The following is a 25,780-nucleotide window of genomic DNA, read 5'->3' as shown; positions in this document are numbered from 1 at the left end:
TTTTCAATAAATACTTGTAGTATATAATAGTATAATAGATATAAACTAATTAATAAATTATTAAAATTAAAAAAATACTTATTTTAATATAAAAATAAAATAAAAATATTTATGATAGAGTAAAATTAATAAAATACTTATTGTTTCTGTTCCATATTGTTTAGAATAGCTAGATATTTTTAAAATATTAGTAAAAATATGTATTTTAAATTTTTAATTCTAAATTTTTTATTATATTTTATTTTTTATTTACATAGGACCGAGTTAACCGGTTCAACCAGTGATCCACCGGTTAAACCAGTGACCCAGTGACCCAGTAGCCTGACCGGTTCGATCATCGGTTCGATTCTGACAACTATGCATTTTATAATTTTATAAAAATCTAAATACTAGAAAGTCAAAATGACTATTCTAAAAGTCAGCTGAATTAAGAAGTATGAATGGATCATGGATGAAGAACCTAACCTACCCACCAGCCTCGCCGGGTCAAAACAAAGGGAAATGGAGCCCCGAAAATCCAACGGGCAAGCATAGGATGATTCTAGAATAGGTACACGTGGCAGCACGCATAACCCTCATCCTCTCGTCAAAAACCCAAACCCTTCCTCATTGCAGGTTGCTGCTTGTTGCTGCTCTATCTTCTATCCATTTCTCTTCCACCAAATCCTCTCTTCCAAGAATTAGATTAGGGTTCGGGTTAGGGATTTCCCATAGAAATGGCTTCTTCAAGCGCCCAGATACACGGTCTCGGAACTCCATCCTTCGCCGGCAGTGCCTCCCTCAAGAAGCAAAATAGTCACCGGACGGTGTTCCTCGGCCAGAGGCTCAGCTCCTCATCGTTCCCGCGCTCCGCGTTCCTCAAGCTCAGGAGCACCGCCGCTCGCAGAGGTTACAACGTTGGTCCTCTCAGAGTCGTCAATGAGAAGGTCGTCGGCATCGATTTGGGAACCACCAACTCCGCCGTGGCTGCCATGGAAGGAGGCAAGCCCACCATCATCACTAACGCCGAGGGTCAGAGGACTACCCCTTCCGTCGTTGCCTACACCAAGACCGGCGACAGGCTGGTTGGCCAGATTGCGAAGCGGCAGGCGGTGGTGAACCCGGAGAACACCTTCTTCTCCGTTAAGAGGTTTATCGGAAGGAAGATGTCGGAGGTGGACGAGGAGTCCAAGCAGGTCTCCTACAAAGTCATTAGGGATGAGAACGGCAATGTCAAACTCGACTGCCCCGCCATCGGCAAGCAGTTCGCCGCCGAAGAGATTTCCGCTCAGGTTTTCATTGATCCTCTACGATTCTTTTTTTTTTTTTGTATAATTTCTTCAATTTGTGCTGATAGTGTTGCATGCCATAGATAGGATTCATGTTCCGTGAGTGATTTTGGGGCATTTTTTGGGTGTTAGGTTTTGAGGAAGCTTGTGGATGATGCTTCAAAGTTTTTGAATGACAAAGTAACAAAGGCCGTGGTCACTGTGCCTGCTTACTTCAACGATTCTCAAAGGACTGCTACAAAGGATGCTGGTCGGATTGCTGGTTTGGAAGTTCTTCGTATCATAAATGAACCAACTGCTGCCTCCCTTGCCTATGGATTTGAAAAGAAGAATAATGAAACAATCCTTGTGTTTGACCTTGGCGGTGGTACTTTTGATGTCTCGGGTATGGAAAACAACACAATTCTGGTGTCCCTTGTTTGTTAAAATAGTTGTGTTGATACCTGTATTCATTTGTTTTTTACTCTGGTTCAGTGCTTGAGGTTGGTGATGGAGTGTTTGAAGTGTTGTCTACTTCTGGAGATACACACTTGGGTGGTGATGACTTTGATAAGGTTGGAATTCTTCCATTCTATTTTAGCATGATAAGTTATTGGCTTTTGTTCTGTATAATGTATTATATCTAAATGTTTCATGTTATTATCGTTTGGTTGTAGAGAATTGTCGATTGGCTGGCTGGAAACTTCAAGAGGGATGAAGGTATTGATCTTTTGAAAGATAAACAAGCTCTTCAGCGCCTTACCGAGACAGCTGAAAAAGCAAAAATGGAGCTCTCGTCATTGACCCAAACAAACATCAGGTATTTTACTTCTTCACGGAGCAGTCTCCAGCCAAGCTAATAGTTTTTTTGAATGTGCTTTCCTTGCTTTGTGAAAACTCCTGAGATATTGATTTGTATGTTTTCAGTTTGCCGTTCATAACCGCTACAGCAGATGGCCCCAAGCATATTGAGACCACCCTTACAAGGGCTAAATTTGAAGAATTATGTTCAGATCTTCTTGATAGGTAATGATAGCTATTTTTCCCCCCCCCCCAAAATGACAAACCTTCTTGATGCTCCATATCTAAAATGCAGCAAAAATACTCATGTATCATGTATAATGATGTATAATCCTGTATAATGATGTATAATCTTGTATAATGATGATCCTTGCATGAATTCTGTGACAGGCTAAAGACCCCAGTTGAAAATTCATTGAGAGATGCAAAGCTCAATATTAAGGATATTGATGAGGTGATTCTTGTGGGTGGATCAACACGTATCCCTGCTGTCCAGGAGCTTGTAAAGAAGATGACTGGGAAGGACCCAAATGTCACTGTCAATCCAGATGAAGTGGTTGCCCTTGGTGCTGCAGTTCAGGTTGGATCTTGCTGTTTTCTTGAGAAAATTTTCAACTTGATTATTTTTGGTTGGGAGGTTGATTCCTTTTATTATTAGTTTTCGGGGTGGGTTTGGTGCCAGAATTATTTGTTATGCATGATAATTGTTTTCTGGGTACCATGTTGGCTAGATTCTGACTGATGTCTTCTGAATTTTTCAATTTATGTTAGGCTGGTGTCTTGGCTGGTGATGTCAGTGACATTGTTTTGTTGGATGTTACACCATTGTCTTTGGGTCTAGAAACTCTTGGTGGTGTAATGACAAAGATTATCCCAAGAAACACTACTCTTCCCACCTCGAAATCAGAGGTCTTCTCAACAGCTGCTGATGGACAGACCAGTGTAGAGATCAATGTGCTTCAGGGCGAGAGAGAATTTGTCAGGGACAATAAATCTCTTGGTAGCTTCCGTTTGGATGGTATCCCTCCTGCACCTCGTGGGGTTCCTCAGATTGAAGTCAAATTCGACATTGATGCCAATGGTATTCTCTCAGTCACTGCGATAGACAAGGGCACAGGCAAGAAACAAGATATTACAATTACTGGTGCTAGCACCTTGCCTAATGACGAGGTAAATTAATTACATATTTGAACTACAAATGGAACTGAATTTATCCTTTTGGTATTGTTGCCATTTGCCAACCTCCTCTTTTTTTTTTTTTTTTTTTTTTTTAATCTTTTTAAAAATGAAAAACTTTCCAATATTAAGATGACATTAATTATAAGTTAGAAGGTTGAATGACATGTGGCTTGAATGTAATGTAATGCAGGTAGATAGGATGGTAAAGGAAGCGGAGAAATTTGCAAAGGAGGACAAAGAGAAGAGAGATGCTATTGACACCAAGAACCAGGCGGATTCAGTTGTGTACCAGACTGAGAAGCAGTTGAAAGAGCTTGGAGACAAGGTTCCTGGCCCCGTGAAGGAGAAGGTTGAAGCAAAATTGGGAGAGCTTAAAGATGCAATTTCAGGTGGTTCAACCCAAGCCATTAAGGATGCCATGGCTGCTCTCAACCAGGAAGTTATGCAACTTGGCCAGTCCCTATACAACCAGCCAGGAGCTGCAGGCGCAGGTCCTGCTGCACCTGAATCTGGTGGCCCTACAGAATCATCGGGCAAGGGAACAGATGGAGATGTGATCGATGCTGATTTTACAGACTCTAAGTGAGGAGTAAGACGGATTATCCAATAGCTTTTTTTTTTTTTGGTGCTGAATTTGTAGTGATTTTTGTCAATGGAAGAGTGGGTGTCTGTTTCAGTTTAAAGTTAGACACGGGTTTTTATAGGTGCTCATTGATAGTTCGCGTTGTACCTCTTGGAAATTTTGGCTTTGAAATACAGTTTCGAGGATGGTATTTACAGTCACCGAAAAAATTTATGGTATTTACAGGCTGAAATTGTCGTAAAAATTCCTTGTTGATTCAAGATTAGATAAATAATAGATTTTTATTTCATTTCGTTGCTTTCCTTAGTATTGTTGAATGATAGTGTCTATTCAGTATGCTGTAATGTAACACGATTAGCTTGCGGGTTTAATTGTATATGTAAATCATGTGCTGGGTTTGAATTGAGAGTGGAGTAATGGTGCCACGATGGTGTTTTGCTCTGTTCCTCCGCAGAGCGTATGTGCGTCCTTTACGGTTAAAAGACCCTGTTTGATTAGGGAAGGGAATCTAGAGAGAAGGAAATATGGTGAACTACTGCATAGATGTATTTACAAATGAAATTAATATTATACTGTAGAAAACAAAGCTGTATTTACAATTAACGTTTCCCAGCAAAAATTCCTTCTAGCTTAGGTTATCTTCCTATAAATAAAACAATAGAAAAATGAAATGAAAAGCCTTTACACAAGAACAAGGGAGGAAATTGGTTATTCCCATATAGAGTTTCTAGGACTCTGAGGCACACTACCAACTCTTTCACCCATGCCACCACCGTATGCTGGAGATTCATCGTAGTATCCGTACCCTTTTGGGGGTCTGCAATTATTATTATTAGTAGGCGGATAATAATAGTTGAAAGTACTACTACTACTATTTGCACTCCTGCTACCCATATCCGACCTCCTCAGCGCCAAAAGCGGCGGCGGCCTTCCCATCCCAACTAATTGATCTTGTGGCGCGGTTCTTTGATAAGAAGCAGGCAGATGAGCAGGAGGATGGTGGCCTTGGTTCTGGCCCTGACCCTGGCTCTGGCCCTGGTTCTGACTCTGGTGGCTCGGGGAATGATTGTGATAATGGTTATGGTGTTCATGCTGTTGAACGGCAAGGCTGTGAATGTTGCTTAGGCTAGAAATGCTGGGAGAGCTGTGCACTCTATGCATGGTGCTACGGCGGCCTAGACCGAGACCGAGAATGTGGCCGTGGAAGGGCGGCGATTCGTGGACGAGATCCGTGGTGTGACCGTCTGGGGAGTTGGATTTGGGGGATGAACAGGCAGAGGGGGCGTTGAATGCAGCCCTAATTGGACTAGGCCTTGACCTTGGGCTTATGCGCTGGAAGCCGTTAATGGCATCAATGTAGCGCTGCTCCAAGGGGTAGGGCTCAGTCCCTGATGTTCCTTGGTTATCTTTGTCCACCACCAAAAGCGGCTTCGACGGGCACATGAATGTCCGCAGCATGGGAGCTCCTCCAACTTCGTGACGGTCATGCTCGTCAATCATATGCTTTAGATCCTCGTCGTTCCTCACCGATACCAGTGTGTCCAGATCTTCCGGCACCAGCTGATACTTTAGCACCATGCTTTCTCCTCCTTCGATCATTCCATGCAGCTTCTTCATCAACTCTAAAAGAAACAAACAAACGTCACAAATGTTAGGTTTTCCTATTCCACGGAATTTTGAGATTTCGTGAATCAAGTGTTCTCACCGTAGAAAGTGACGTTCCTAGGGACAGACACGACGCGAGTCTCGCCGCCGACGTACTTGAGGAGGCCATCGGAGGGACGGGGAAGAACCTTGCCACCATGGCTGCACATGAACTTGACCTTGCTCTTTGGAGAGGAGGCTGCGGATTCCGGGTTTGCTGTTTCATCAGCGCCGTTGGCAACGCTAACATCGCCTCCCTCTCCCGCCATGGTCGATTGTTCCTTCTCTCAGTATATTAACCAAACAATCAATTATGCGAGTGCTTTGGAGAACGCAGTGGAATCGATTTGATTTGGAGAATGAAAGAAATCAAAAGACGAAAAGAAAGTGGAATGAAAAGGGAAAAAGAAGAATGATTCGATTTGGGAATAAGAAGCAAGTTTCTAATTGAGGGTGTTCGATTTGAGGCAGTTATTCGCCGCTCCTATATTCGCGTTTTCATCAACCGCTCAATCCTTTTACCCTCTTTGTGAGGGAATTCAATTTGAATATATCTCTCTCTCTTTTGGATTACCTTTTTTTTTTATCACGATATTTTTTAACTCAATATGATAAAGATGAATCTCAACTTTATTTAAGAATTTATTATCGATTAATAATTTATTGGAACCTATTCACGATAAAAACGCTTATGTTATAAAATAAATAAAAGATATAAAATAAAGATATATAAATAGAAAATTTTAGTATTAAAATAATTAGCTCAATAATATTTATATATATATATATATATATATATATATATATAATAATAATATTATATGTTGTATTGTGTATATATATATAAAGATAGAAAGAAATATTAAAAATAAAAAGAGAGAGAATTGCATATGTTTATTGTTACTATCTCAATATAATAAAGATGATTAATATTGCTATTAATATTATATGTAAAGAGTAATAGAAAAGAGAATTTAGAATATTAATAAAATAAAAGAAGAGAAGAAATTGTAGTAGAAATATAAAGAGAAGAGTATTTGATTGCAACATAAAGAGAGGATTGATCTTTATTTTGTATTATTGTATGTTCTACGTAAAGGCTATGAAACATTATTTATAGTAGTACAAAATCAACCTTCATTAAAGGTTGGTCTTCAAATTTCTTCCTTGAAAATAAACCTCTTTGCATGGGAAAGATTATTAGCCGCCCAATTGATAAATGGGCATTCATTTCATGTTTATCCCAACACTCCCCCTTGAATGCCCATTAAGGATTATGCCTCGTTAAAACCTTACTAAAGAAAACCCAGTGGGAAAAAACCTTAGTGAAGGAAAAAGAGTACAATATCCTTTAGTGATGGGGACTGCCTCATTAAAAACCTTGTCAAGAAAAACCCAATGAGAAAAAACCTGACCAAGGGAAAAAGAGTACAGTCTCCCCCTCTTGCCGACATCATTTAATGTCTCGAAATCGGCGCATTCTAATCTCATGTACCAATCTTTCAAAGGAGGATTTTGGGAGTGACTTTGTAAATAAATCTGCCAGATTATCACTTGAACGGATCTGTTGGACATCAATTGTCCCTTGATTTTGAAGGTCATGAGTGAAGAAGAATTTGGGAGAAATATGCTTTGTTCTATCACCTTTGATGTATCCACCCTTAAGTTGAGCAATGCATGCTGTATTATCTTCAAATAGGACAGTTGGAGCTATCTTATGATCAATCAGTCCACATGATGATAGAATATATTGAATCAGACTCTTCAGCCAAAAACACTCGCGACTAGCTTCATGAATTGCCAGTATTTCAGCATGATTAGAGGATGTTGCAGCAATTGTCTGTTTCGTGGACCTCCAAGATATAGCTGTACTACCATATGTGAACAGGTATCCTGTTTGAGATCTCCCTTTATGTGGATCAGACAAGTATCCAGCATCTGCATAGCCAACTAGTTGTGACTTGGATCCATAGGGATAAAACAATCCCATATCAACCGTCCCATGAAGATATCGAAAGATTTGTTTGATTCCACTCCAATGTTTTCTGGTTGGAGAGGAACTATATCTTGCTAGTAAATTCACAGCAAATGATATATCGGGTCGCGTATTATTAGCAAGATACATTAGCGCTCCAATGGCACTAAGATATGGTACTTTAGGACCAAGGATATCTTCATTTTCTTCTTTAGGACGGAATTGATCCTTTTTCACATCCAAAGATCTTACGATCATTGGTGTACTTAATGGATGTGACTTATCCATATAAAATCTTTTCAAGATCCTTTTTGTGTATGTTGTTTGATGAATAAAGATCCCACCTTTTATATGCTCGATCTGCAGGCCGAGACAAAACTTAGTCTTTCCAAGATCTTTCATCTCAAACTCTTCTTTTAGAGTTTTTATAATTGTTGGAATCTCTTTAGGAGTCCCAATGATATTTAAATCATCAACGTACACAGCAATTATAATGAATCCAGATGCAGATTTCTTTATAAAAACACATGGACAGATATCATTATTCTTGAATCCGTTTTTGGCCAGATACTCAGTAAGATGATTATACCACATTCGTCCAGATTGCTTTAGACCATATAAAGATCTTTGTAATTTGATTGAGTATAACCCTTGCGAATATTCATTGGATGGTTTAGATATCTTTAGTCCTTCAGGGACTTTCATGTAGATATCTCGATCTAATGAGCCGTATAAGTAGGCTGTTACCACATCCATTAAATGCATATGCAGTTTATGATATGCAGATAAACTGACCAAATAACGCAATGTTATTGCATCCACTACTGGGGAATACGTTTCTTCATAATCTATACTGGGCCTTTGTGAAAAATCTTGTGCCACAAGTCGGGCTTTATAGCGCACAACTTCATTTTTCTCATTTCGTTTTCTCACAAATACCCAATTGTATCCAACAGGCTTTACATCTGCAGGTGTACGGACTACAGGTCCAAAGACTTCACGTTTTGCAAGTGAGTCTAATTCAGCCTTCATGGCTGCTTCCCATTTTGGCCAATCATTTCTTTGTCGACATTCTTCGACTGATCTTGGCTCAAGATCCTTACTTTCATGCATGATATCTAATGCCACATTATATGCAAATATTTCATTGACAATTGTCTTATTTCGGTCCCATTTCTCTCCTGTAAAGACATAATTTATCGAGATCTCGTCATTTTCACAATTTTTAGGTACCTGAACGTCTTCTGGCGTTATATCAGAATTTTGGACAATTGCAGGTGTCTTTACTATGTCTTTTTCAACAGGAATATTATTTACCTCTTTTCTCTTTCGAGGATTTTTGTCTTTGGAACCGACAGGCCTGCCACGCTTCTGGCGTGTATTTGCTTCCGTGGCTATTTGTCTTACTGGGACATCAATTCGAATTGGGGCATTTTCCGCCCTACCACGCTTCTGGCGTGAATTTTCTTCAGTGGCTACTTGTCCTACTGGGACGTCAATTTGAATTGAGGCATTTTCCGCTGGTATGTAAGATTTGTTTATCCTCTTTGTATCAGAAAATGCATCAGGCAATTCATTTGCTATTATTTGCAAATGTATAATCTTTTGAACTTCTAGTTCACATTACCCTGATCGAGGATCTAAATGCATCAACGATGATGCATTCCAATTAAGTTCCTTTTCAGGAAGCTTATTCTCTCCCCCTAATGTTGGAAATTTTGATTCATCAAAATGACAATCCGCAAACCGGGCTTTAAACACATCACCAGTTTGTATCTCAAGATACCTCACTATAGAGGGAGAATCATATCCAACATATATCCCCAATTTTCTTTGGGGTCCCATTTTGGTGCGATTAGGTGGTGCAATGAGAACATATATCGCACACCCAAATATTCTTAAATGGGAAACATTTGGCTGCTGGCCAAAAGCTAATTGTATAGGAGAGAATTGATGATAACTCGTTGGCCTCAAACAAATAAGTGCTGCGGCATGTAAAATAGCATGCCCCCAAACCGAGGTTGGGAGATTTGTTCTCATAAGCAAGGGTCTAGCAATTAATTGGAGGCGCTTAATAAGTGATTCTGCTAACCCATTTTGTGTGTGAACATAAGCTACTGGATGTTCAACACTTATTCCATTAGCCACACAATAAGCATCAAAAGCGTGGGAAGTAAATTCACCAGCATTATCAAGACGAATTGCTTTGATTGGATTTTCTGGAAATTGTGCTTTTAATCGAATAATTTGAGCCAGTAATCTCGCAAACGCCAGGTTGCGAGAAGATAATAAGCACACATGTGACCATCTCGAAGATGCGTCTATTAGGACCATAAAATATCTAAAAGATCCACATGGTGGATGAATAGGTCCACATATATCACCTTGAATCCTTTCTAGGAATTCAGGGACTCGAATCCAACCTTTACTGATGATGGCCTTAAAATTAACTTTCCCTGAGAACATGCAGCACAACAAAATTCACTAGTTTTAAGAATCTTCTGGTTCTTTAGTGAATGTCCATGAGAGTTTTCAATAATTCTCCTCATCATGGTTGTTCCCGGATGACCCAATCGGTCGTGCCAAGTTATGAACTCATTTGAGCTAGTAAACTTCTGGTTTACAATGGCATGTGATTCAATTGCACTAATCTTGGTATAATACAACCCAGATGAAAGTGAGGGTAATTTTTCTAATATAACTTTCTTATTTGAATCATGAGTTGTGATACATAAATACTCATGATTTCCCTCATTCATCGTCTCAACATGATATCCATTTCGGCGAATATCTTTGAAACTCAACAAGTTCCTCAGAGACTTGGTAGATAATAGTGCATTATTTATTATAAATTTTGTTCCTCCAGGAAACAAAATTATAGCTCTTCCGGAGCCTTTTATCACATTGCCTGAGCCAATAATAGTATTAACATATTCCTCTTTTGGCACAAGATGGGTAAAATATATATCACTTTTGAGAATAGTGTGCGAACTTGCACTATCTGCAAGGCATACATCTTCATTACATATCTTTGTCATTCTCTTCAAAAACAAATAATAATAAAATGAGTAGTATGCACAGTTAAATTGAATACTTGATCATAATTATTTTTCTAATAAACACTGTACATAAAATAATGTCATTTACTAAAATTTTATTTTAAAATTTGACACATTTAATAATTTCAAAATTCATAAACATTAATATTTCATTATTTATATACATCACATTTGAAACTTAAATACATAGAGAATAAAACTTAACAATAAGTTCTTTACATTATTTATTTACATATATACTTCACAATCCCACATATTAAACTATTCCATCATTGATCAAATGACCAATATTTCCTTCAAGATCCTCAAAGAAATCAGATACATCATAATGAGTGGTGGAGTTCTCAGCATCATTTGAAACAAAATTTGTTTCCTTTCCTTTGTCGTTCTTTTTCAAAGATGCTTGGTAAAGATCGACTAGGTGCCTTGGGGTACGACAGGTACGTGACCAATGGCCCTTTCCACCACAGCGGAAACACTTCTCCTCGGTTGATTTATTCTGCCCAATATTCCTTTCTTTATCCCACTTCTGGTGAGATCCTCTCTTTTGAAAATAATTCTTTTTCCTTCCATAATTTTTCTTGTTATTAAAAGCTTGCCATTTACCTCTTCTGGGGTAATGATTTGCCGCATTTACTTCAGGAAATGGGGCAGCGCCAGCTGGGCACGCTTCATGATTTTTCAATAACAACTCATTGTTGCGTTCAGCAACAAGGAGGCAAGAAATTAACTCAGAATATTTTTTAAACCCTTTCTCTCGATACTGCTGCTGCAGGAGCACATTCGAGGCATGGAAGGTTGAGAAAGTTTTCTCCAACATATCATGATCAGTTATGTTTTTCCCCACATAATTTCATTCGTGAGGTGATTCGAAACATTGCAGAATTATATTCATTTATAGATTTAAAATCTTGTAGACGCAAGTGCGTCCATTCATATCGAGCTTGAGGAAGTATCACCGTTTTTTTATGATTATACCTTTTTTCGAGGTCTTTCCAAAGATCTGCAGGATCTTTTAATGTGAGATATTCATTTTTCAATCCTTCGTCAAGATGACGACGAAGAAAAATCATGGCTTTAGCTTTATCCTTCTGGGATGCATTATTTCCAGCCTTAATGGTATCTCCAAGATCCATTGAATCAAGATGGATTTCAGCATCTAATATCCATGATAAATAATTGTTTCCAGATATATCAAGAGCATTGAATTCAAGATGAGAGAGCTTCGACATAATGAAAAATTGTTACCTGAGTCTTCCTAAAAGTTTGATCAGAGTCTCGTGCTAATAACGTGTTGTAAAATAAATAAAAGATATAAAATAAAGATGTATAAATAAAAGACTCTAGTATTAAAATAATTAGCTCAATAATATTTATATATATAATAATATTATATGTTGTATTGTGTATATATATACAAAGATAGAAAGAAGTATTAAAAATAAAAAGAGAGAGAATTGCATATGTTTATTGTTACTATCTCAATATAATAAAGATGATTAATATTGCTATTAATATTATATGTAAAGAGTAATAGAAAAGAGAATTTAGAATACTAATAAAATAAAAGAAGAGAAGGAATTGTAGTAGAAATATAAAGAGAAGAGTATTTGATTGCAACATAAAGAGAGGATTGATCTTTATTTTGTATTATTGTATATTCTACGTAAAGGCTATGAAGCCTTATTTATAGTAGTACAAAATCAACCTTCATTAAAGGTTGGTTTTCAAATTTCTTCTTTGGAAATAAACCTCTTTGCATGGAAAAGATTATTAGCCGCTCAATTGATAAATAGGCATTCATTTCATGTTTATCCCAACAGCTTAAAACGTTTTAAAAAAGATATTTTTTAATAATTAAAATTTAGTCTATATAATCGATCAAATTATATTATTTTTGTCAAAATTAGACCAAACAAATTAATTTGACCAAAAAATCGATAAATCAAATCTTGAACTAATCTAAATTAATAGTTTTTTATAAAAAATAACTAAAATCTTCTTATTATATATATTAATTTTAAAAATTCTAAATTTTAATCCTATAACTGCATAGACAAAAAAAAAAGAGTTAGGATTTAAAATTATATATATATTTAAGTCATTTTCTATAATAATGGTATTGTAATTATCTTTATAAAAGATATTAATTTAGATTAGTTTAAGATTTAATTTATTAATTTTTTGGTCAAATTAATTTATTTGGTTTAATTTTGATAAAAATAACACAATTTAATTAATTATATAAATTAAATTTTAATTATTAAAAAAATATTTTTTTAAAAAAGACGTTTTAAACGTCTTTATATGAGTGGCACCCTAAATTATTACATGTACAAAATAAAATTTAAATAATCATTTGACCAACCCAAATTGATTACTCTCACAAGTAAAGACTGGAATACAATAATGCCTACTATTTATACATCTATAATTCTATATTAGCTATCCATAATTAAAATGTTGCACATATATTGTGTTAAATAATTTAATTAGTAATTTTTAATTATCATCTTCCTAGTGTTATTTGTTATATCAGTAGTAATATTTATTTAAATTCATCACATGAATATACCAGTTTAGATATCCATAAATAACATTATTGTTATTATTATTACTAGGCATCCATTTATTTATTAATTTATTTTTTATAATTAAATATAAAATTAATTAACACGGTGACGAATTGTTTATTTTAAAAAAAAGTATACATCAACATTTTTCCCATTTCTATTATATATAATATAAATAAAAATTACATAGGTATTTGATTAATATTACTATGCCTTGAGTGATTAAGACAGAGCACACGTGCCTTAACAGCACATGGCAGCAGCAGGTGTTGCTTGAACAATATGCTACAATAGCAATATTTATTCATACATACAAAATCATTAACATACATCTTTTCTTAATAATTCCTTCCAATTTTACCAAATGTACCTTTTAAGAAACTATCAGGCAAATCAAAATGATTTATTGAGCGCAGGTTTAAATGAAAGTCGTCGTAAATCTACTTTTTCGGAATGAAAGCAATAAAATACGCAGAGATTTTGCCAAAATTATACATAAATAGATCCGTACTTAACATTACTGAAATGATTATATAATTATTTGATATTCATTCATTCTTGCGATAATTAATAAATATTAAATAAGACATATTTTGATTTTTTTTTTTAAATTAATGTAGGACTCAAAAGAGTAGTACTAGAGTCCAAGAAGGCGCTTACAAGCTTTAAAGATCTTGCTTCCTTCCCTTCCAGTACTGTGCTTCTTGTTTGCCCTCACCGGAACATCATTTTCCGGTGATGTTATTGCCACGTACTGGTGGTCGTGGATCCTACAGTACCTCTCTGAAACCGATGAAGATCTTCTCATTGAGAATGCCTTCTTGAGAAACCCACCAGAAGAAGAAGAAACTGAACCAGTCCTTCCCAATATCACACCAAATCTCTCTCCTCCTCCTGATGAGAAATCTATAGATCTTGATTTGTGGGCACTACTTATTTTAGAATACCCAGCGTTGTTGTTCATTGTGATTGTGAGAGAGAGAAAGAAAGTGATAGGAATGTGGGGGCAGTAATTCAATTGAGAAGAAAATTGCATACGTGTGTGGATGCATGTGTGTATATAACATGAGATGAGATAGATTTGGGTTATGATTGCAGGTAAAAATTACTATGGTAACTAACAACTACTAACAACAAACAATGGAATAATGTAACAAGAGGAGTGTTTGGAAATATTTGGTAACAAAAGAAAATCAGTCAAAAATAATTATAACTTGTCTTATTTTGTATTTATTAATTGTTGCGACAATTAATGAATGTTAAATAAGATAAGTTGTGGCTGTTTTTTTTGTTTCTCTAGTATTACCCAGGAGTGCTAGGAAGACAATAACTTTTGTGATTTATAGTTATCAATTAGCCATCAATGATAATTTTAATGGTGAAAGATTAATATAAAATTTTATCTAATGACTCATTTTTTTTACTGCTTACATGCTGATTAAAATTTAATAAAGTTACTGACTCCTAAATTTTGCATGTAACAATGTTACATGCACGCCCATCAAAATTTATTTTTCTTATTATTAATTAATCATTAATATTTAAAAAATATAAAATAAAATATATTATTAAATTATTAAATTAAAAAAATTAAGTAAATAATAAAATAATAGTCAAAAACAAAAAATGCTGATAGTTCTTTGTATTTCTCTACATAATGTGTGGTGGTGATACAAAGTTACAGTAAGATCAGAGTGCAATGAAGGAAAAGCCTTGGTACTGGAACTCACATGTCCTCATGTGAATTCTCAACTGCCGACGCTAGCTACCATTTTATCAAATAATACTCCTCTAAATCAATAAATTTAACAAATTAATTAATATTACTTCATTTTTTATTTTTTGGAGAACTAAAATTTAGAATGAAAAAATAATTTAAAACAAATTTTAATTCTAATCTTAATTTTTTGTTTTACTATATTTTTAATATAAACCGTTGAAATTTTTTAAAAAATAAATTACTAATTAGATTAATTACATAATCTGATTTTTTTTTCATTTCTTATACTGATGGATTATTTACTGAAAAATACTACAATAACCTATTTTTTTACTATATCATTCATAAAGTATATTACAGAATTATCATTCACTACTATAATTTTTCTTTTGAACTGACTCTTTTTCTTTTACTATCTTACTAATATTTTTTCTTCATTGTTTTTTACAATTATATTAAACACGTGGACGGTGGATCCCAAAGTCCCAACTTTTTAAAGCCATAATCACCAAATCATTGTGGACTGCCATGGAATCTATTCACACTGCCTTTTAAAATTTTAGAACAACATGTTAAGAAACTAGTACGACCGAAATGGCATAAGGTTAAATTGGTTTTGAATATTTTCTTCTACATTTAAAACCCCAAACTTAGGTTGGAAGCCGAAATTAATTTCGGTGGAGACTCAGATGTAGTAAATTTTCTATAAAATTGATATATGAGAATCGTTAGATGATTAATAAATTTGATTAAATTTTTATTTAATGGTTCTCAAATATTAGCTTCAGGTGAAGTTAACTTCACATAAATTTTCACCTTAATTTTGACGGAAATTATCCAAACACACAGTGGAGTGCACCGTTTTAATGTTCTAACATATATAGTGTGGGGTTAAAAATCATTGAAAAACAAAACACAAATTGTATAACTTTTTATAGCAATGGGGTTTCACAGCACATGATAAGAATATATACATATAGAAGGGTTTTATAGAAAAAAAGTGAATAAAAATAAAAAAAATATTTTTTAATCTACTTGGTAAATAGAAATAACAATTAAATTAGCTTTCATCACATGATCAAATTTATTCCTGAAAAAGAAACCAAATTCATTGAAACACTTTTTTTTCCATTTTAACTTGCTTAATTAATGACATTTAATAATGTGGTTGATTTGTCAACATAGTTAGTTCAAAATCAAGGAATTAATTTAATAAATGTAAAATTGAGACATTAATTTAATTATTGTATAAAAATTAGAAAGTCAGTTTCATTATTTTTGTCCTCTTTAAAATTATAAATATTTGAAATTTCAAACATTAATAATACAAAATAAAAAAAATTAATTTTTAATACACTCATAATATAAAAATTTTATATAATTATTTCATATAATTATAAAATTCTTTTACACTCAATCTGAGTCCACAAAATCTGCAGTTGAATGTTGAAACTTCAAACTTGAAAGTTGACACCAACAGCAACGCCAAAGCTCCAAGCTTTCTCACTCCTTCTCCTTCTCTCTCTCTCCTCATAGGTTTCACTTCTCTCCCTCTATCCCTCAATTTCACACTCAAAATCCATTCTTTACGTTAGGGTTTCGAAATCGCACGCATTGCTGCTCCTTAACGCCAATTCGCCATCGAGCTTAGCACATGGTCAAGCACAGAAATAGTGATAAGCTTTCAAGCACCGTACTCATGCATGTATGAAGCTGCAAATTACACGCTCTGACTAAGAATGCTGCATGTGTTGGAATCGGTGGGGCGCCGAATCTCTCAATTCTATCGGTTTTCTTTTAGGGTTACTTGGTCTTATCTCACATTTATGTGCGTTTCATATGTCACAGGTTTTCCATTTTTTTGAAGTTGAACTGAGTGGTGTGTGCTTGAATATGCTAAAGTGTGGAATTTGGTTTTGACTGAGAGGTGATGCGTTGCGCTGAGATATGGCACTTAAAGTTCCAGCTAATAAAGCTGCTGAGATTGCAATTGGGTCCATTGGCCGTGGTTATGATATATCTACTGATCTAAGGCTCAAGTATTGCAAAGGAGATTCCATAAATTCACGTTTAATTGAGATCGATGAACTTGATGTGAGAGAGGTGGTTTTACCGGGTGGAGTTTCAATTCCAAATGTTTCCACATCTATAAAATGTGATAAAGGGGAACGCACTAGATTCAGGTCTGATGTTCTGTCTTTTCAACAGGTAAAATTTCGTTTTTTTTTTTTCTTGAATTTCGTAAATAACTGTTGCTTGAATGAATTTTCTGGATGCTTATTGGAAGTCAGATTTTCCTTTTGTTTCTTCTTTGGAATTAACTTTCCTTCTCTGATGGATATTAGATGATAGATGGGTCAATAAATAAATTAGCAACCTATTTAACTACCACCAACTTTAGTTTTGAATAAACTGAAATATAGGATTGTTATTACTCTAGCCTCAGATTTGCAGAATGGTATTGTCGTTACTGGTAAAAAATTGTGCTGTAATATGTCATTATTCGGAGGGGAGCCTTGGAGCAACAGTTGAGTTGTCTCCGCGTGACCTCAAGGTCAGGGGTTCAAGCCATGGAAATAGCCATTGATGTAATTATCAGGTTAGGCTGCGTATATTACACCCTTTGGATGCGGCCATTTCCCGGACCCTGCGTTAATGCGGAGTGCTTGTGCACTGGGCTGCCCTTTAATGTGTCATTATTCATTTCTTATGTGTATTCACGATTAGTGGCCAAAGCCAACGAGTGAGTAGTCACTCAACTGATAAGATTGATCTATGTCCATGCAAAAGGTCTTGGGGTTCAATTCTTGTCATATGTAATATCACTATATTCCCTCATTGGATCATGTGGCATATATATAACTCAGTGTATGTCATCTTTGGATTATGAATCTATGTGATTTCTAAATTTCGTTGTACTGAATTTCTTTTTTTTTTTTTTTGGGTCATGGTTTGAATTGCATTTCTGAGTGCTTTAAGAAGGAACAGAGCAAAATATAAAAGTTTATTTGTCTCAAAATTTCAATCATTAAGAATTGCATACGTTATCTCCCCCTCATCTGTGTGCTTTTAATTGTTTTCAGATGTCAGAGCAGTTCAATCGGGAATTATCTTTGACTGGTAAAATTCCGTCAGGCCTTTTCAATGCTATGTTTGAATTTTCTGGGAGTTGGCAGAAAGATGCAGCCCATACCAAAACCCTTGCTTTTGACGGGGTGTTAATCACACTTTACACTGTTGCATTAGAGAAGTCTCAGTTAGTACTTTGTGATCATGTTAAAAAGGCTGTACCACCATCTTGGGACCCACCTGAATTAGCAAGGTAAAACAAGCTCTCAAATGGTAAAACTTTTTTAATTTTGATGCCGAACAAAATGTTATTGTTTGAATTCTAATTTTGACCTCTTGGACATGTTTTATCGCTTCCTATTATATTGTTTAACCTTTTAATGGTTTTAGGTTTCATGGGCCTTTGGCTTTCATTATATTAAGATTCTATGTATCTATAAGATAGAAAGAAATTTAGCTGTAGCTGAATAGATATAAATCCTTATCAATTCCATCAAGGGGTTTCCAAATTATTTGTGTTGGGATTTATATTTCGGTGATAATGCTAAAACTATGTCAATGCATGCATACAGCTGTGCATTTTTGGTGGCGGGCTTCATTTGATTGGACTTGTTAATGATGGCATATTTGTCTCTATTTTTTATGTTTACCTACAGTTAAATCAATAATATATAAATGGATAGATGGTTATAACCAAATTAGGATTGAGTTGGATCTGTAGTCTTCTTATCATTTAGTTTGTAATCTCTAAGTTACACATTGAGACTAACTTTGGGGTGCAACTTCGACTGACTCTCCAAAAAAATAACTTAGTTCTATTATGATAATTGTTTTTATTTATCTTTAACTATATTTTCATTTGAAAGTTGAAACAATAGCCAACTAGTTCCATTCGCAATGTCCCAGATTTATTGAGACCTTTGGTACCCATATTGTTGTTGGAATGAAAATGGGAGGAAAGGATGTAATATATTTGAAGCAGCAGCACTCATCAGCTCTCCAACCTGCCGATGTTCAAAAAAGACTGAAAGAGATGGCAGATAGGAGATTTATGGATGCTACTGGCCAATATACAATTGCTTCAGATCAAGTTTTCCCAAATGAAAAGGTTTGTGAATAACTTTATGCATTTTTTTCATGATTTGTTTACAAATAGAATAGTTAAAGTCATTTTTTGCATCTTTCTATTACCTTTTTATCTTCGATCTTTGTAGTAACTTAGCACTGTCACATTATAGATATTATTCCGCTGGTGTGGTTAACCACCCCCTTCCCCCCGGTGGCACACCCAAAAAAAAAAGGAAAGAAAACTGCATGTTGCCTTTTGTCTGATATAAATTTCTACCTAAGGTTGTTAATAAATAGATCTCTTTTATTTCACAAGATATTTTTAGTGAGAATATGAAAGTAAAAGCATTAACATTGTACTGTGGCATTTTTTCCATATGGTTTGCCACATGGATCATGATTGTTAAAAAATATTAAATAGAAGAAAGATACTTTCAAAATCTTCAGGGTGTTATGCTATGGCTTGGCTGGAGGATGTGAGGATTATTTGTTTGTTTAAGTATCATTACTCAAATAAATTATTACTTTTTGCTAAGTTTGTGTGTTGTAGTCATTATGTTAAACTGGTTGTATTGATGATATTCTTTGTGATGTTCTCTTGTCCACTTTGAATTGGAGGATATTTAATTAATTCCCATTGAAATGGATAGCTATTCTTTTGGTTGGTCTCTATGTGTGTGTGTGTATATATATATATATTTTATCCTCCATTTCATTGTATTATTCTTCCCTTATAATGGATATTCTTTTATATATATTTTTTGCTCCCCTTAGTTTGGAATCCGGGAACAGAGGCTAACTTTCGCTAATGTGAGTCCATCAAGTTCTTATTCGCATAAGGAGGTATGCATTGAACATTACCCTTGACAATATTTTTGGCAGTTATTGTTATTGTTAGAAACAAGGATAGAATCATATTATATCAAAGAGTATCAAATATGCTCCCTTAGGATTAGTTTTGATATTATCATTACTCTTCGGTATTATATGGTTCTATCCTGGTTTCAAACACTTATTTTAGTACATTGTCCTCAAATTACTTTTAGAGCAGGACATAATATTCACTTGCAAGAGGAGGGGTGGAAGTGATAACAGAAACCTATCCCACAACGAGTGGTTGCAGACTGTTCAGTTAGAGCCTGATGTTATCTCAATGTCCTTCATTCCAATCACATCTCTCTTGAATGGAGTTCCAGGGAGCGGATTCTTGAGCCATGCCATAAATCTTTATTTAAGATGTGAGAAAATTTTGTTCTTTGTTGCATTTTCATATCTCAATATCCGCATGACTGCATCTATTCTCCACAGACAACATTAATGTGTGCATATTCCTGGCCTAGAGTGCATTTCTCATATTTTACGTCAGTTTTTTTCTTTCGTTGTATCATTCTTCTCTTTAGGAGGATTTCTTGTCTTTCATCTTCTTGTCTTAATATTATTCTTTGTTCCAAAAATAAAATAAGATAAGAAATGTCTGTCTTAGTATTTTTGTGTTTCTTATAGATGTTGCAAGTATAATTGTTGTATTGACTGGATATCGTTTTTAGTGCAAATGCTCTTGGCTCTTGGTGTGGCTTTTAAACCTGTTTACTAGTTTCTTGCTGGTTGTGTAAGGGAGAAATAATTACATGCCAGCTGAACAGAAGTGGAGTATTTCAATTTCTTTGCATGCTGAAGTTTTTCTTGAATTTAGATCTTAATTTGGTGGGCTTTGAATAAAACATAACTAACATAAAATACTTATGATTACCTCCCCTATCCAAATGATATTCCGGTGGAGAAATCTTTATGCTACCTAGCTTTTTGAGTGTTTATTTTAGTTTTTTATTCTGCCTAGAATTATAATAAATGGGAAAAAAAAGTGTCTCATTTTACATTGATTCTTGCAGATAAACCACCAATTGAAGAGCTTCACCAGTTCTTGGAATTCCAGTTGCCAAGGCAGTGGGCTCCTGTATTCAGTGAACTTCCTCTTGGTCCACAACGTAAACAACGGAGTTTTTCCTCTTTACAGTTTAGCTTCATGGGGCCAAAGCTATATGTGAACACATCACAGGTAAACATTTTCCTTCTTGGCCCCGGACATCTAACTATTTCTTGGCTGTGCCTCTGATCCTAAGAAATCCACGTTCATGCCCTTTGGATGGTGTTATTTAGCAATTAGCAGGGAAACAAAATAAAAAGTGTGATAGGAAAATCTGTGTGAAATGACTTTTAGGATGTGTAGTAGTTTTATATCTTTATTAGCTTGGAGTGATTATTGTGTTTGGTTAGTTTTGCTAAACAAGATATGCATCCTTTCTTGTTTATGTTTTAAGATTATGCTATTAAATTATTCAGTTGTTACCATTCATTAACACACCATTTTCTAACTTGGACATTCTGAAGTTTGTGCTCGACATTCTTTTGTTTTATTTTGCCTTAAGTGGAAACTGGGTGTTTATTATACCAGATAGTTCCTTTAAATGCATCCTCAACTTGAATTATATATTGGTAATTCAGTAATTTTAGGGCTCAAAAGAATAATTTCTTTTCATGTTATAACAGGTTGACGTAGGTAACAGACCAGTGACTGGTCTTCGTCTTTATCTTGAAGGTAAAAAGAGTAATCGTCTGGCAATCCATTTACAACACCTTACATCTCTTCCAAAAGTCTTCCAGCTTGAAGATGATCCAAATGGCAACTTTCGGCGTGAGTCCTATGATAAGAGATTCTATGAGAAAGTTCAGTGGAAGAATTTCTCTCACGTGTGCACTTCTCCTGTGGAACCAGAGGATGAAGTTTCCATAGTAACCGGAGCACAACTCCAAGTTGAGAATTATGGCATAAAAAATATACTCTTTCTGAGACTTCGATTCGCAACCGTACTAGGAGTTAAAGAAGTAAAGCATCCCGAGTGGGATGGATCTCCTGGACTGGGAGCCAAGTCTGGACTGATATCTACTCTCATTAGTCAGCATTTCACAGCAACATTTCAGAAGCCACCTCCACGACCCGCAGATGTTAACATAAATTCTGCTGTCTATCCGGGTGGTCCTCCTGTTCCTGTTCAAGCTCCCAAGCTTCTCAAATTTGTCGACACAACCGAGATGACCAGAGGGCCACAGGAAACTCCAGGCTATTGGGTTGTGTCTGGAGCTAGACTTGCTGTCGAGAAGGGCAGGATCTCTCTGAGAGTTAGGTATTCTTTGTTAACTATATCGCTACCGGATGAAGAAATGTTGGATGATCAGTAGCTAATTCTTTCTGTTGTTCGGGCCCGGCCTTCGCTTTCAAGGAGGGAAGTGAAGTTATCTCCAACAAAGTTGGCGGTTTTGGTAATCAAGGAGTTCATTGAAATGATGTGTAGGGATACAAATGTTGTGTTACTTGAGGAATCCCACTGCTTTACCCTCTTACTCTATTTTCACTCTGCTTTAATTGTAGATTTTCACAGTCCAACAAGAATGACTTGCTCAAAAATACCATTGTATGAATTCACTTTTAGAAATTAATGTGTAGACACGGAAAATATATATATATATATATATGAATCTAAGTTCATTGAGAAAATATATACAACTATGGGATTAGCTAATTCATCCTTTCATTGCAGTAGATATTGTCAATGTTCCAATGATACATGGTTGGTGGCTATTTTTTCATTACATGATGTTTTGATTGGTGCTTGCTTCTGTATTTATTGGAATTTCAAACCAACTTAGATGAAAGAAGGGCTCAGGCTTACAAATTGATATATAAATAAATAGTAAAATACCCTATCTATATACTAGTATCTCTCTGTGTATACAATCAACACAGATAAGAATACATAAATAGAGTTGATAGCAGGATCTAACAAAATAGAAAATTATGATCATGAGAAGGCCAATAAGCCTGTTCTCTTGGACAAGAAGGCAGAGGAGCAGGCTGAGCTATGTAAGTTGGATATTGTTGCCCTGGCATCAACACTGACAAAGATGCTTCAACCTGTTCATACACATTCTCATTCTCATTCACATTCACATTCACATGTAAATTGTATGCATATATGTTGAAAGAGACTTACAGTTTGAGGATTTGTTCCCTGTTTGCAAGGCGGGGCGGTTGCGGCCGTAGAATGAGAATGTGGGGTTGGAGAGGGTTTGAATAAGTGTTCAAATATGGCCATTATTACAAACATTGATATCAAAATGGCGGTTGCAACGAAGCCGAAAGAAATAGCACTCATGGAGGATGTCCCAAAGCCCTTCCATGGAGCTGCTGCGGCGGCTGCTGCTGCTTCTTCATCAACTCCCCTATATGATGATGGAGCTGCTGCAGATGCTGTGTATATGTTCCATCCCTTTGTTTTTTCACTGTTTAAATTGCTCCTAGACATAGAACACTGAACTAACTAACTTGTGTTAATGTTTTCTTTTTATCTTTTATATCAACCACAAATATCTGTGAGATGATGAGGCTATGCTGCTTCTGAAAAACATATCTATCTTGGTTTGAATCAGAAATTCTTTCCTGAAACAAAAGATAAACAAAAACAGACAACACTTTCAAGTTTAGTGACTTGTGAAGTACACATCATACTGATCTACGTCTGAGATATAAATCTGACTCACCAATATCATTCACACAAGTCATAAAAAGACATAATAAATAGTATGTATGTATGAACACCTCAAAAACAAAAAGACTACCAGTGTAGTTATATCAAATGCTGTAATCACATACATAGAAAGCTTGAATTCAGGCATAAATGGTATAAAGATGAGAGGAATTGATTAAACAGAGAATGTACAATATGTTAAGAGTAGAAGCATTCAGAAGTAGTTAACAGAAACAATGCAAACCAACCAGAGAGAGAGAGAGAGAGAAAGAGAGAGTAAGATTTTTACCTTTGGATGAGAGGGAAGTATGGTTTTCCAATATGTTAAGGGTGACAGCAGCCATCTTTTAAGGCAAGAAAGGAAAGCACACTTGTCTTTGCAATATGAAAATATGTAAAGACAAAGATCTATGATACACTTTTGGATTTATGTTGCCATTTCCATGAATCCTTATGCCTAACTTATTGAGTACTATACACTATATACTACTAAACCTGACCTTGTGACTTGTCAGAAGAACCAAACTTAAAGAAATATGAAAGAATGGGCCTTGCTGTCTGCAGAGAGTCACAGCTAGAATTTTCATTAAGTGCCTTTAAATCCAAAAGTTGTGTTTTTTTTGTTATATTTATATTTAATGCTTCATTTCATTTCATGTCATCTCATCTAGGTTGTTGTTGTTAACACTTAACACAAGGCTTTAAGTCACATGAATAAGTAAAGTGGCTCCTCTAGTCTAGTGGGGTCAAGTTCAAGTTCAAGTCATCATTTCTAACCACAACATTTCTTAGATGAACAACATTAATCTAATAATAATGATAATAATTGAATACATACATTTGAAATGTTTAGAGCTATATAGCATGTATAATAAGCAGCATTGAAATGTAATAATGATGAAGATTGGATTATGAATCTTTGATAATCTCATAAAATTAATTAAGATGATGCATGCACTGATGATTAAAAAGAAGAGGAAAAGACTGCTATGCTGCAGAGTGTAGTAGTGTCTTGCAAATACAAACTCATAATACATATTACAAAATACTAATATGATCTACAAACATAAACAGGCATAGCACTAGTAAATTAAAAGGAGTAATTATTATTGTTACTATTATATTCATGATTAAATAATGAGGAAAAGAAAAAGTTGGACATGGTTACAGCTAAGCAGTAGGCAGATCTAGAAGGAGCCATGATTCAAGCCAAGAAAGAAATGTGTGTGTTGTTGCTGTTTACAGGAAAAAGGAGCAAAGCTACTAAAGCAATGTGAATATGAATATCATGTTGACCACTTTCATTTCTCATGCTTGATTAGCCTTAACCTTAGCCTAAGTAAAATAATAACCCTATTCAAAGTGCCTGAGAAATGTGAAAGGCATATTTATTTATTTATCATTTATCAGTAACTAAAAAACTTAACAGAAAAATGAGGAAAGAAAAGTAGAAAGGCATGTCACTTTCACATTAGTGTGTAACAATCAATTGGTTTTAGAAGACATACACCAATAATAATGATTGCTCAGTTGACATATATGTATCTGTTGTGGGGTCCTAAATTGTCTGAGTCTGGGTACTACTTGAATTTCAAGTAATGCAAAGAATGAACATATATTTAGTAATGTATAGTAAGTATATTGTAATAAGAAGATTATTCATGATGGAATTGATAGATACACTGAATCTACATTTAGTAATGTAGAGGTAGGCTACTGTTTGAGTTCAAGAAAAGATGGAATAAGAGGGTGAGGGCTGCCATGACCCCATGACAAGATAGCGCACTCAAGAAAGAAAGAAAAGATTCAACAATGTATATGTCTCCATCTTAAGCAACCTTTCACTTTTTTCCCATCAAATTAAATTAATTTTTTTTCCTTCTGTATAGTATAATTGAATTCTTTGCTCTGCATTCTAAAACTATTTTTTAACAAAATCTCATCCAAAATGTTAAACATGTGTGAGCTAGAAATAGAGTTTAAAGGGTGCATGTGCAAATTCATTTCTTAACTAATTTTAAACTCAATTTGTTTACCTTTTAACATAAATGTTAGTTTCAAGCCATAGTTTAATTATACTAAAAGAAACATGTGCATTATATTAGCAATTCTTTTAAGGAAAAAGAAAGAAAGTTTGTGATATTTAGCGTGACAAAATGTTATATGCGCATTAAAACTATTATATATTTATATAACTTTTTTTTGTTCAAGGCAGAATTTGAACCCCCAACACTTATTTAAACGGACTAGTGAGTTAATCACTAAACCAACCCAACTTG

General features: G+C 35.0%; 5 protein-coding genes across 6 annotated transcripts; 2 read left to right on the top strand and 3 right to left on the bottom strand.

The window, feature by feature from the left end:
• The first annotated feature begins 601 nt into the window (after nt 1-601).
• LOC130977076 (stromal 70 kDa heat shock-related protein, chloroplastic) lies at nt 602-4,099 on the top strand. The gene is made up of 8 exons (XM_057902078.1): nt 602-1,271; nt 1,401-1,653; nt 1,743-1,822; nt 1,925-2,067; nt 2,175-2,273; nt 2,439-2,628; nt 2,820-3,218; nt 3,418-4,099. Exons 1-8 carry the CDS (start codon nt 717-719, stop codon nt 3,811-3,813), a joined length of 2,115 nt encoding a protein of 704 aa, XP_057758061.1. The 5' UTR covers nt 602-716; the 3' UTR covers nt 3,814-4,099.
• Nucleotides 4,100-4,361: 262 nt separating this feature from the next.
• Nucleotides 4,362-5,978, bottom strand: LOC130977077 (uncharacterized). The gene is made up of 2 exons (XM_057902079.1): nt 5,516-5,978; nt 4,362-5,432 (listed from the first exon to the last, which is right to left on the bottom strand). The coding sequence occupies exons 1-2, from the start codon at nt 5,721-5,723 to the stop codon at nt 4,519-4,521; spliced, it is 1,122 nt and encodes a 373-aa protein (XP_057758062.1). The 5' UTR covers nt 5,724-5,978; the 3' UTR covers nt 4,362-4,518.
• Nucleotides 5,979-13,570: 7,592 nt separating this feature from the next.
• On the bottom strand, nt 13,571-14,074 carry LOC130977027 (uncharacterized). The gene has a single exon (XM_057902023.1). It carries the CDS (start codon nt 14,023-14,025, stop codon nt 13,699-13,701), a length of 327 nt encoding a protein of 108 aa, XP_057758006.1. The 5' UTR covers nt 14,026-14,074; the 3' UTR covers nt 13,571-13,698.
• Nucleotides 14,075-16,222: 2,148 nt separating this feature from the next.
• LOC130974401 (MACPF domain-containing protein At4g24290) lies at nt 16,223-22,496 on the top strand. 2 transcript variants are annotated; one of them, XM_057899286.1, is made up of 8 exons: nt 16,223-16,541; nt 16,630-16,989; nt 17,865-18,103; nt 18,757-18,958; nt 19,693-19,761; nt 19,970-20,156; nt 20,808-20,974; nt 21,466-22,496. In XM_057899286.1, the coding sequence occupies exons 2-8, from the start codon at nt 16,729-16,731 to the stop codon at nt 22,153-22,155; spliced, it is 1,815 nt and encodes a 604-aa protein (XP_057755269.1). In that variant the 5' UTR covers nt 16,223-16,541; nt 16,630-16,728; the 3' UTR covers nt 22,156-22,496. The 2 variants fall into 2 exon arrangements, with proteins under 2 accessions (XP_057755269.1, XP_057755270.1); XM_057899287.1 differs by lacking the exon at nt 16,223-16,541 and having other exon boundaries at nt 16,816-16,964.
• On the bottom strand, nt 22,431-24,225 carry LOC130974402 (uncharacterized). Its single transcript, XM_057899288.1, has 3 exons — nt 23,791-24,225; nt 22,968-23,413; nt 22,431-22,888 (listed from the first exon to the last, which is right to left on the bottom strand). The coding sequence occupies exons 2-3, from the start codon at nt 23,277-23,279 to the stop codon at nt 22,754-22,756; spliced, it is 447 nt and encodes a 148-aa protein (XP_057755271.1). The 5' UTR covers nt 23,280-23,413; nt 23,791-24,225; the 3' UTR covers nt 22,431-22,753.
• Between the last annotated feature and the right edge of the window lie 1,555 nt (nt 24,226-25,780).

The sequence above is a fragment of the Arachis stenosperma genome, chromosome 4 (assembly GCF_014773155.1).
Source record: "Arachis stenosperma cultivar V10309 chromosome 4, arast.V10309.gnm1.PFL2, whole genome shotgun sequence".
Classification (NCBI taxonomy): Eukaryota; Viridiplantae; Streptophyta; class Magnoliopsida; order Fabales; family Fabaceae; genus Arachis; species Arachis stenosperma.
The sequence above is the reverse complement of the archived record's forward strand: the minus strand, read 5'-3'. Positions and strand labels throughout refer to the sequence as shown.

What these genes read in the sequence shown, in the direction of transcription:
- LOC130977027 (XM_057902023.1), bottom strand. Translation starts at nt 14,025, where the DNA reads ATGAACAACAACGCTGGGTATTCTAAAATAAGTAGTGCCCACAAATCA.
- LOC130977076 (XM_057902078.1), top strand. Translation starts at nt 717, where the DNA reads ATGGCTTCTTCAAGCGCCCAGATACACGGTCTCGGAACTCCATCCTTC. An exon ending in TTGACCCAAACAAACATCAG is followed by an intron (nt 2,068 to 2,174) that starts GTATTTTACTTC and finishes GTATGTTTTCAG; the next exon opens with TTTGCCGTTCATAACCGCTA. An exon ending in TGTTCAGATCTTCTTGATAG is followed by an intron (nt 2,274 to 2,438) that starts GTAATGATAGCT and finishes ATTCTGTGACAG; the next exon opens with GCTAAAGACCCCAGTTGAAA.
- LOC130974402 (XM_057899288.1), bottom strand. Translation starts at nt 23,279, where the DNA reads ATGTCTAGGAGCAATTTAAACAGTGAAAAAACAAAGGGATGGAACATA. An exon ending in AGGGAACAAATCCTCAAACT is followed by an intron (nt 22,889 to 22,967) that starts GTAAGTCTCTTT and finishes GTGTATGAACAG; the next exon opens with GTTGAAGCATCTTTGTCAGT.
- LOC130974401 (XM_057899286.1), top strand. Translation starts at nt 16,729, where the DNA reads ATGGCACTTAAAGTTCCAGCTAATAAAGCTGCTGAGATTGCAATTGGG. An exon ending in GTTCTTATTCGCATAAGGAG is followed by an intron (nt 19,762 to 19,969) that starts GTATGCATTGAA and finishes CTTTTAGAGCAG; the next exon opens with GACATAATATTCACTTGCAA. An exon ending in TATATGTGAACACATCACAG is followed by an intron (nt 20,975 to 21,465) that starts GTAAACATTTTC and finishes ATGTTATAACAG; the next exon opens with GTTGACGTAGGTAACAGACC.
- LOC130977077 (XM_057902079.1), bottom strand. Translation starts at nt 5,723, where the DNA reads ATGGCGGGAGAGGGAGGCGATGTTAGCGTTGCCAACGGCGCTGATGAA. An exon ending in TAGGAACGTCACTTTCTACG is followed by an intron (nt 5,433 to 5,515) that starts GTGAGAACACTT and finishes TGTTTCTTTTAG; the next exon opens with AGTTGATGAAGAAGCTGCAT.